The sequence below is a fragment of the Loxodonta africana genome, chromosome 20 (genome assembly GCF_030014295.1).
Source record: "Loxodonta africana isolate mLoxAfr1 chromosome 20, mLoxAfr1.hap2, whole genome shotgun sequence".
Classification (NCBI taxonomy): Eukaryota; Metazoa; Chordata; class Mammalia; order Proboscidea; family Elephantidae; genus Loxodonta; species Loxodonta africana.
This window is the reverse complement of record NC_087361.1, coordinates 8,837,711-8,849,572: the sequence shown is the minus strand read 5'-3', so window position 1 is coordinate 8,849,572 and position 11,862 is coordinate 8,837,711. Positions and strand designations below refer to the sequence as shown.

Here is an 11,862-nt window from a genome sequence, read left to right as displayed (position 1 = left end):
GGTATGCTCGACCTGCCAAACTTCCGACTGGTAGTCTAGTGCCTAACTGTTTGTTCAACACGAATAGAACTACCTTATGACTTAGTGGTTTCACTGCTAGGTATAGCCCTAAAATAATTGAAAATAGATTTTCAAATAAAAACATAAACATGAATGTTCAGAGCAGCGTTGTTCGCTATAGGCAAAGTATAAAAACAACTCAAATATCCATCAATGGATGAATATATAAACAAAATGTGATATCTCCGTATGATAAAATAATATTTAGCCATAAAAAGGAATGAAGCACTGATCATGCTAAAGCATGAATTAACTTTGAAAAAAGATTGTGAGGGAAAGAAGACAGACACAAAAGGTCACATATTGTATAACTGCAATGATATGAAATATGCAGAATAGGAAACAGACAGGAATTACATCAGTGGCTGCAGGGACTGAGTGGAGGGGGTATAAGGAGTGACTACTTTTTGGGTAAGGGAGTTCCCATTTGGGATGATGAAAAATTTCTGGAACTAGATAGTCATGAGAGTTGCAAAACATCACGAATATAGTTAGTGCAACTGAATTTCACACCTTAAAATGATTAAAATGGTAAATTTTATGTTAAGTGTATTTTACTACAATAATAATAATAAATTATAATTTGATCTCAGATTCAAGAGTCTTTGATAATTCTTAAAGGTTGTGAGGAGGGGGAGGAAGGAGAAAACTGACTTTGAAATTATTTTGAATCTTTTTCAAAATTATTAGATCTTACTATATTAATTTGTTAAAAAGAAAGAAGAATATGGGATTTGGAAAAAAATCCAATTAAAATAATATGTAACAAAGACTTTCACTCATAAAGTAGGTAAACATATTAAAATGTCTCTCCCCTTCTTCCCTGTTGCACTTTTTCCCTGGCACTACTTCACAGCACCCTAATGCACCTGCCTGATTGTTAACGGCACCTGACTGGATCCTATAGTTTCTGAACCACTCTATACAAGAGATGTTTTCCTTACTCATCAAAATTTTGTTGCTTTATATATATTCCCTGAGTATCCTGCTCTTTGGAGAGAATTTTATAAGCCAACGAATGTAAATATATCGGTGACTGAAAAATTCAATTGACTTAATTTAATTCAATATACACTTATTGGGCACCCTCATTGTGGAAAATTTCAAATTTTGTTGAAAAAACTTTAAGTGTAAAACACATACCACACTCAAGAAATAATAATCTATCAGGAAGTGATACATTATAATACCAAATGGAATAAAAAATATATCCCTAAATCATCATCTTTGAGGTAATAATAATGATAAATCAAAATATTTAAAATAGTTTTTAAATTCACATTTTCTTGCAAGAATGGTAATTAATACTCTAATCCAATGTTTTAAATTCATGGGACTGCTGTTATAAAATACCACAAACTGAGGGGTTTATAAGAACAGAAATTATTTTCTCAGAGTTCTGGAGGCTAGAAGTCCAAACCAAAGTGTCAGCTAAGCCATGCTCTGTCCAAAGTTTCTAGGAGAAGATCTTTCTTATCCCTTACAGTTTCTGGGATCCCCAGGCATTCCTTGACTTGTAGAGGTATCTTCACATGACCATCCTTCCTGTCCCCTTCAGTAAGCTGGCAGTGTTCCTGCTGAGATGGTTGATTGGATCCTTAAGTCATATGCCTAATATCTTCAGCAAAGGATTGTTCACCCACACCGTTGAGGTTCTCTCCACAGAGTGCTTTCTCAATGTTTACCATGTTGATAAGTGTCTTAGTCATCTAGTGCTGCTATAACAAAAATACCACAAGTGGATGGCTTTAACAAACAAATTTATTCTCTCACAGTCTAGGAGGCTAGAAGTCCAAATTCAGGGTGCCAACTCCAGGGGAAGGCTTTCTGTCTTTTTGGACTCTGGGGGAAGGTCCTTGTCATCAATCTTCCCCTGGTCTAGAAGCTTCTCAGTGCAGGTATTCCAGATCCAAAAGACGTGCTCCCCTCTTGGTTCTTCATTCTTGGTGGCATGAGGTCCCCCTGTCTCTCTGCTCACTTCTCTCTTTTATATCTCAAAAAAGATTGACTCAACATACAACCTAATCTAACCTAGGAAAATCACATCAGATGACAAAATGTTGGACAATCACAACACTGGGAATCATGGCCTGGCCAAGTTGACACAAATTCCTGGGGGGACATAATTCAATCCATAACAATAACCTGAGAATTTTCCAAATCTTCATTTTTCTTCCTTTTTGCACAGTTAATTCCTCAGTTTATCTCTTTCCTCTCACATTTTACTTCAAGCACAGAGGAGTTTCCAGTCTAGCTGGCCCATGGGTTTTGGATTTGACAGCCACCACAATGGTGTGAGCCAATGCCTTAAACACAGTCTGTCTTTGTGTGTCTCTCTCTGTCTTTGTCCCTCCTTCCCCTCCGTGTATATGTATATATATTTAAAAAACAAACCCATTGCTGTCTAATCGATTCCAACTCACAGCGAACCTATAGGACAGAGTAAAACTACCCCATAGGGTTTCCGAGGAGCTCTTGGTGTATTCAAACTGCCAACCTTTTGGTTCACAGCCAAACTCTTAACCACTAGGCCACCAGGGTTTCCAAATATATATAAACACATGTGTGTGTGTGTTTACATGCATATGAATTTGAAGTTAAGTCATACAGGAGTAGGGTGGTTTCTAATCTAATTCTAGTTGTTTCCGAGTGGTATTTTATGAAAAGGGAGAACAGACACAGTGTCATACACACAGGAGGAAGATGATGTGTGAGAATCCGGCTACAAGTGGGGCTACCAAAAACAGAATAAAAAAAGATTTTCCCCGAGACCCAACAGAGAGAGAATATTACTCCGCCAGTTCCCTAAATCTGAATTTCTTTGCCTCCAGAATTGTGAGAAAATAAATTTCTGTACTTTAAAGCCACCCACTTTGTGATATTTGTTATAGCATCCCTAGAAAATTAAGTCAACTTTTTTTGTCTTATTCGCCATCAAACTTGAAACATGTCATGTATCCGTGTCTCTCCTCAGAGAGATTCCAGAATTCCACACTCCAGAATTCACTTCCTCTGGTTACCTTGCAACTTTAGCTCTCAGCTAGGCTCAGTGCATGGTTTTACAGATTACCCAGCTTTAGCTATTTTTTAAAGTGGAGCTTCTTCACTTTAAGTGGAAATGGAACCTGACAAATTACTGTTTAAAGTTTCTTCAGTGTTAACAAATGGGTCCATGTACATAAGAATGATCATTGAAATCTAAAGTTTTGACAGAGTTCTGTGATCTCACTACACGACTAAAACCATGTTTTCCTCTGCAATAATAGTGGCGTACATTTATTAATGCGCAAAAAGAGCAGAGCACAGTGCTAATTGCTTTAAATATATTAATCTCATTAATCATGAAACCAACCCTTTGAGGAAGTTGCATTATAATCCCCATTTAAATAAGAAAAAATTTAAATAAGGGACTGGTAAATGCTCACGGGCACACAAGAAATCCAAGTCATTTTGATTCCAGACCCATACCCTTAATCACTAAATAATTAGAAGCCCACCTTTAATAATTTAAATTTTTCCTAAGGAAAAGCCACATGTTTCTGCTCTTTACATAAGTCATGACAAAGTCTAAAAGTACAGACTTCTGAAACGTGCAGTCAGTCTAGATCTTGCAACCAAACCTCCATAAATACATGAGCTGAGTTGCAATCCTCAGTAACAGTTATGAAAATAACCTTTGTTCATGTTTTTCTATTTCTCCTTTTAACAAGATTCCTACCACAAGTTTCAGGTTTGTGCCAGATGCTTGTATATTGTAAAACAAATAAAAAAAGGAATAAAATATCTTTATCCTTCTGCTCTCTGGCCACATGGATCCAATAAAAGCAATAGAGAGCAGATTAGTTGATAATTAATAGACTATTTTACTAGATAGTGTGTTAGCTTAAAAAAATCTGACAAAATTTTCATATAACATTAGGGCATGCATGATTTTTTTTTTTCTATAAGGGACAAGGAATCCGTAGATAAAGGTGGGTTTTCTAAACATATTTACAGCATTGAGGAGTTTAAGTCATTTAAATTCTAACTACTGGCTGGAACTGGAGGGTGGTTGGAGAGAGTGGTGGTGAAAGAGAAATTTTACTGAACCATAAAAAATATGTCAAATGGTTGAATTATCTTTTCTCCTGTTCTTCAGCCTTGTCAGCTTACTTTTTTTATTATTACAGTTAAAAATTTAATGGAGGAGAGGCAGAATCAATCTCCAAAAAGCCAGAGGAGAATGGATATGTCTTCATTCCATTTGCAAAATATTCTACCTTGTTACGCGGAGGGAAAGCAGTTTTGGCAGAAAAAAAATGAAGAATGTGCTCGCTGAATTTCCTTTCTTTCTTTAGTCCCGTCTCTCTTCCTCTGTCTACCTTGTCATATTTCATGTCATTTCTTTACCTTTTCTCATCAAACTTTTTACCTTTTTCTGATCTTTCTCATTCCTCTTTACAGTCTCTTTTCTTCAACTCCCTTCACAAAATACATTATATTTCATCTTTACGCAGTATGTGCTTTCTTTTTTCCTCACTGTGACACTAATTTCTTACTTCTAAATTGGGTAATAGGAAATTGAATTGCTACCAATTTCCTTCTAGTCTAACTGAAATAGCTAAAAATCAATAACTGGAGACAGGTCAACCAAAGGCCTTGAATGAGACCATTCATCAGTGAAATAACAGCTGGCGTGAGTGTGCATGTGTGTGTGCGTGTGTGAAAGAGAGAGTGTATATATGTGTGTGGATGTAGTGTTTGCGTGAATGTGTGGGTGTATGTATTTGTGGTGTTTGTGAGTGGTCTGTGAACGTGGTAATTGTATGTGTGTCTGCATGTCATGTAGATGTGGTATTTTTGTCTGTGTGTATATTTGTGTATGGTGTATAATGGATAGTTATGTCCCTGAGTGTCCATGGTGTGTGATTGAGTGGTGTGTGTGTGGTGCATCTGTGTATGGTGGGGATATGGTGATCTTATGTGTGTCTATGTATGATGTGGCATTTGTGTGTGTATCTGTGCGTTATGTGTGAATGTGATGTTTGAATGTGTCTGTGTTTGTCTTTGTGTGTGTGGTATGGATGTGTTTTATGTGTGTGTCTGAGTATGGTGTGGATATAGTGACTGTGTGTGTCTGTGCGTGATAAGGATATGATGTTTGTCTGTGTGTCTATGTGTGGTGTAGATAAGGTATTTGTGTGTGTATGTGTTGTTTGTGTGTACATGTGTCTACGTGTGGTGTGGATTTGTGCTAGTAAAAATTTCCGATATATAATAACTCATACCAGAACTTGCAAAAAAAGTTAAGTGATTTAGACATACGTATACTTAGCTTGTGGTGAATTCAGAAACCATATCTGTCTTCTTAAATTCAAGCCTGACATGGTAAAATGCATAACAAAATAAATTAGACCTGCAAAAGTTATTCTCTAATAAAGGAAGTGAGAGTCGATTATTTTGTTTACATATTATAATTAACAATATAATTTTACTAGTAAGATGAATTAATAACTACAGCTCTCCAGTTTTATTCACTGCATATATAAAAAGGCCATCTCCATTCACAAAGATGATTTGTTGCAGTTTCATTCTTTTTCAAATTGTAGTCATTATGATATCAATGGAATTTCTAAATAGCCAGTCCAATTAAGCCATTGATATAGTTGTGTATAAAATGCCCAGTAATAATAATGACCTCATTGGATTGACTGCAGTGACATTGCTTTGATGGCCTGAGTGTTTATTATAATTAGGACTGAAACACTTGCGGAAATACCAGTGAATTCGGTCACGTACATGCACATAGCTACGGCTTCAGTGTATATTCATAAAAATGCTTTTTAATGTCACTTCTGAAGTCTATAAACTTGTAAGCAACAATAAGACAAAGTTGCACTAAAAAGGTGAAAATTACCTCTTCAAATTAATATCATGATAAAGTTAAAAAATTAATATTGTTATTTTGGAAACTGAAATTAGACATCAAGCAACGAGTTTCTTCTAATACAAAATCCCTGATTGGTGTTTCCCATCTTCTAACCTTCTTTTTTACTGGGCCAGGTGTTCCTTCTAAGAGAGAGTTTCACAAATCTGTCTTTCTCATGCATTATTTTTAAACAAAGCAAGCATAAGAGAAGTAAGATGAACAGCCAAATGTGTTCTCTGATATTGTTGTTGGCAGAAATAATGAAGAACCTAGCGTAGTTGTCCTAAGTTTGACCTTCGGGAGTTAATATAAATCACCACCCTGATTTTATTCCTGACAAGTACAACAGACATATAAAAATCCACCATAAAATTGTAAACAGTTCTTTCCAGGAGAGATGTGAAAAAAATATTTCAGAATAATGCAAACAATATAAAGATCATGTAGAACTGAAATAGTTGGTACAATGAGCTTCTTTTTAACCTATCACAATAATGTTTTGGTAAAACTCAATATTAGGATTTATCTTTGTATTCCAATGTTTTTCTCAACCTAGTAACAAAGAAGGAGACCAAGATGTGCAGCTAGGGTATTAATCTCACTTGATTCTATCTTAACAACTTTTTTTCTAGATAATTTAATACTAAGTATAAGGTTGAGGAAAAAAAATGTTAAAATCAAGTCACCCATAAAGGTTTAAGAAAGCCATTTCATTTTCTTCACTAACCTGTGTTGGAAACAGAATTAAATAATACATAGCCTAGACTAGGTAAGAAAGGGAGAAAATTCTCTGGCTACTCTGAGTCTATCGAACACCCAGTGGTTAAGAGCTCGGCTGCTAACGAAAATGTTGGCAGTTCGAATGCACCAGCTGCTCCTTGGAAAATCTATGGGGCAGTTCTACTCTGTCCTATAAGGTCACTATGAGTCAGAAACAACTCGAAGGCAATAGGTTTGCTTTTTTTTTTTTTCCTCTGAATCTACAATTGCTGAGAAGTGATATAAATATGACAAATCCTGTATTTTTAAACTCCTTGCCTTTGAAAGTATTTAGGTCTTTTGTGTGTATTGATTATGCCAATACAGGTGAAAGAAACAAGAATTTTAGAATGCAATTTTATTATATTCCTATAAAATACTCACCCAAAACTCTACTGGTTGATTGGCAATAGATTTCAGCTGCAAAAACCTCCAGAGAAATGGCGACAAATACTATTGATCAATGTGTAAATTCGAGAATTTACTCTGGCTTCATCCTCAAAATACAAAAGTCCACCATCTTTTCTTATTTCTGCCCCTCCCCCCTGCCCCAGCACGTTTTGTGAATGGCAGCAAAACAGCACATAAATATTTAACACAGAGGGCATCCCTGAGGACAATGAATCTGGACACAGAAAGGACATCAGGAGACTTGAAATGTTCAGTGAAGAAGAGATGGCAATTCTGGAGATATTGAGGCAATAGAATTGACAAGACTTGCTCAACAACTGAATGTGAAAAGGTAAGGGAGAAAAATGAATCAGAGGCTTCTCTCCTAGGTCACTGCATTGAGGATAATTACTAGGATTTATTTTAAATCTAAAAAAAGAAAAAAAACTATAATTCAGCATACCAAGAAAACCACTATCAACATTTTTATAAATATTTTCATCTTATTCTAATACATATATATGTGTGTGCGTGTGTGTGTATGTGTGCAAAAATGATACGAAAATTATGCTATGCATGTCAATTTATGGGCTTGTAGTATTTTGGTTTTTTTTTAGTATTATTTAATGACAATATATAAGCTAATTTTTACAATCAAACTATTAATCATACCAAACAACTTTTGTACATTTAAAATGTTAATATATCTTTGCAATATTTTTAACAATATACATAACTTGTGTATCTTTACATGTCATTTTCTCCTATGACAACGTTTTAATAGTATGTTTATATAATATTTACATATGGATCAAATATTTGTCTGTATTGGAAACTATTTAACCCATCCACTACTTTTAGAAATATAAGCAGTCTCCAGCTTTTCACTACCATAAAAATGCTGCTCTACACATCTTACCGTAACGTAGGGTACATTCCCAGAAGTGGAATTGCAGGAAAAGTATGTTTTGTAGAGTTTGATACCTATTTCCAAATTTTATATTTTTTTAAATACATAAAATTAATATTAGAACTATCAATTTACTCTTGCTCAAGGCACCAGAAATCTGGCCATGGCTAAGTGTTCTCTCTCTGATATTCACCTCTGGATCGTTATAATTTTTCTGCAGATACACTGCATTTTAAAGTTGAAGGGCAGTATTAATAGTCCAAGATTTTTTTTTATTTTCAAAATTGTAATTGGGTATTACCAAATAAAGTAAATAAACTCCTCTTAAGTTAGAGTGCAAAATGAAAGCACCTTATTGTTTTAAAGGTGCAAAAGCAAGAAAATACAACATAAACTCATTCATTCCTTGTGTGGTGGATAAAGGCCATTTAAAAACATTTTCAATAGAAAATTGATTTATAAATCAGTTTACAGAAGACTAAAAAGAAAAAAATCAGTGTTTAATACCAAACTTTAACTATAAATAACTAAAAGGAAAAAATTGTCCTCTGTCCTGTTTTTGCTTCGACATCTATGTCTTCTGCTCCTTGCCTTTTGGAGAAAACATTGCATTGTAAGGCTGCCGTCTTTTTGGAGGAGGACAAGGATCAACATCTTCCTTAATGTAACCTCTCTCCATACAAGTCTGAGTAGAAGGAAAACCACCTTCCAGAACTTCTCTGGTGTGTTGGGTGGAATGTAGCGAAATCGGTGTCTTGAGCAGGAAGCCAGGTTCTTTTCTCTTTCTTCTGCTGGGATATCTGCATAATAAATTTCACATTCCTTATACGTGTGTCCAAGCAATTTTCTTCTCTCTTCTTTTTTCCGAACCATCTCAATATGAGGAAAATTTTGTAAGCTAGTCTCCCTTTCGTCATCCTTAAAATGTGGCTCCACAAACGCTTTCTGTTTGATTTTATCATGTTTATCACCATTACTGTTTGGCTTCTTTGTGGTAGCTGACAATTCCTCCTCTTCATCTGCTGCCTGGGAGAAATTATCTGCCAAACAGGATTCATATTCTTCGTGTGTTGTCTGATCAAACATATCTTCCAAGCTATCACTCATTTTTCTTTCTCCATTTGGACTTTTTTCTTTCTTTTGCTCTTGCTTCTTCATTTTTAAAAGCACAGTTTCACTAACCAGTGTACAGTCCATGTCCACTGTCTGTCCTCCTCCTAATCTCGACTGACCACCATCCTTTGCATCTATTACGGTAACATCCATTTTATACTGAGAAAGGTCTGCTCCTGGATCCACACTCCACTGGAGATTTTCAAAAGATACATCTTGGTTGTTTTGTAGAGACTTTGTTTTGGCAATTCTGCGTGGATTTAACTGAAGAACTGATGTAAGTTCACATGCTCCATGGGCTGACCTGGTTTTCATTTTTACTGGCTCATGAGAAGTAGCACTCTGCATGTCACCAAAAAGATTCTCTGTCTCCAAACTTTCACGTGGACGTAGAGGGATTTTGAAGACAGGGTTTTCTTCTTTTATTTGTAACGGTGTTTTATTATCTGGAGAAAATTTACTCAAGGACTGGAGGATGCATTCCTGTACATAGGAATCCTCTGGGGAATCTTTGGCTAGCATGCAACTCCCATTCAAGGCCTAACAACTTGAGGAAGAACCCTTTGGAATGGGTTTCAAAGCCTCATAAAGAGTCACTTGCCTAAATCTGTTTTTAGGGGTCTCACTACCTCCTTGGCTTTTCTCCAGACGTTGGCCAGCTGAAAACCGATCTGAAAGATCCAGAGGTTTATCCACCGCAAAGTCCCCACTGATGGAAAAATCACCATTGGCTGGAAAAGGAGAAGCGTTTCCTTTATCAAAAGCAACCTGGGGGCTGCTTACTTCATGATCACTTTTCTCCTCAGTGTTCCTTCTCTTGGATGTTCCTCTTCCCAGTGGTTTCAGGGGCACTGAGTGTTTATCCGTGACAGCATCTTTAACGTGGCCAGTGCCATCCTGCACGCCTGTGGGTTCACTTGTACTTTGACTTGCAAGCATCTGTTTATTAGAACATGACTGGCTAGCGATCATGTTCCCTTTAGGCCCAAGATTATGCTGTGTGACAAGGCCACTATCCTCAGATTTTGATCTCATTTTCTCTGGTCTAGAATTAGAAGTGTTGCGGAAAGGGGCTATTTTCAGATTTTTTTTTTTTTTCCCCCAGTCTCCAGAGGAGAAGGGGACAAACTTGTATTCAAAGCTAAACTATTTTTCACATTAGAAGTGGTTCCAAATACAGGAGATGACACCCGAGTAGTCAATTCTTCTTGGGGAGGAGGCTTTGAAGTAGAATCTGAAAATCTTAAACCATTTCCACTATTTCCTGTGGATTCCTCAAAAGGTTGTTTCTTGTGCTCTCTTCCAGACGATGGTAGAGCTCATGACCTAGAGGGCTCCTGGGGCCTGGAGATTCAGATTCTTCTTGAACACGAATTCCAAGTGTTTCAGCAACAACTGTAGTAGCCCACTGGTGACTGACCTTGACTGCAAGTGTCAGCCACTAGAATTTCACTTCCCCTGGGGCTGTGTTGTGGATGAGTTGAGGACTTTGGATCTTTTCTCAGTTCACCTGTACACACAGAGTGCTCCAATTTAGTGTGTGTCTGTTCTATGTATCGGACATGCAGGTTCTCCTTTCTTCCTGGCCGGTTAACTCCAGAAAAGGAAAAGGCTGTTATCGGTGAATCTGGAATAATATCTTCCTCAGATTCAGGTTCAGTTGCTTGATGCTGTTGATTATTCTCAATTTTCTGCTGCAGTTGTTCAGAAAGCTTTTTATTTTCTTCCTGTAGAGTATTCTTTTCATTCATAAGCTCTGTGATAAGTTTAAGATTCTGCTGCCAGATATTTTCAAACTCTTGCTGTTTTTTCCGCATATGTTCTTCAGTTACTGCACATCGATCACATAATCCTGCTCTTAACCGATCTTCTAAAACTTGAATGGTTTCATGAAGGACTTTCTGTTGTTCTCTCAGTTGTTGGTTTTTGGTGAAAAATTCTTCTAGTCTTTGTGCATCTAAAATTCTTTCCTTTTTCAGTTTGGTTACTTTTACTTGTAAACCTTGAACTTCTTTATCATGGTACTCCTTTAGTTTTGCCCAAAGTTCCTTGAAGTCATTAGATGTATCTGCAGAATTAGGGCTTCCACAACTGCTTCCAGAGATGTTCATCTTGCTGAATATGCTTCACACTTCTCTTTGCCTAATGATTTATGACTTTTTCTGTTACATTATGCAAGCATGAAGTTGTCTTTGGAGACAGCTGAAATGCCTGGTCGCTTAGCGCGAGCCCCTCAGTCCCAACGGGAAGCAGCGCCGCGATCTAGCGCTTTGGGCTGGGGGAAGGAGGTTCTCCTACTCACAGCTTCCAAGATTGCCTGGAGATTCCCAAAAGCCCCGACAAGGAAGCGGACACCCTCTAGACTCTAGTCCAAGATTTTTATTCCTTATTCTAATGTGTGAATTCCTGTTCAAAATTTCCCCATCTAGTACTTAGCCAATTTGCACAAGAGCATACTCAGTGGTAAGAAATATACTACCTCCCTGGCATGCTATTCCCAACTGGGACATTCTCTCATTCAAATTCTTCCCTGTATTTATATCTTTGGTCCTAAACTGTTGATTTGGGGACAAATAAAACACTTTTAGTCCATCTTCTGCACAACAGAGGTATTAATTTGTCCAGTGGCGTCACTAGAGTTGGTGTCACGCAGTGCGGTAACTCATGGTGTCACACTCTCCACGGACCTTGTCCCACACCAAACCGTACAGAACGCTTAGTA

The 11,862-nt window shown here is 36.9% G+C and overlaps 1 protein-coding gene across 1 annotated transcript; it reads right to left on the bottom strand.

Annotated features, from left to right (window-relative positions):
* Window positions 1-8,598: 8,598 nt before the first annotated feature.
* LOC100677305 (DNA endonuclease RBBP8-like) lies at window positions 8,599-11,309 on the bottom strand. The gene is given in 5 exon segments (XM_064273034.1): window positions 8,599-8,732; window positions 8,735-10,238; window positions 10,241-10,440; window positions 10,443-10,543; window positions 10,545-11,309. Coding segments are annotated over 5 exon segments (2,646 nt in total). The 5' UTR covers window positions 11,252-11,309.
* Window positions 11,310-11,862: the final 553 nt, after the last annotated feature.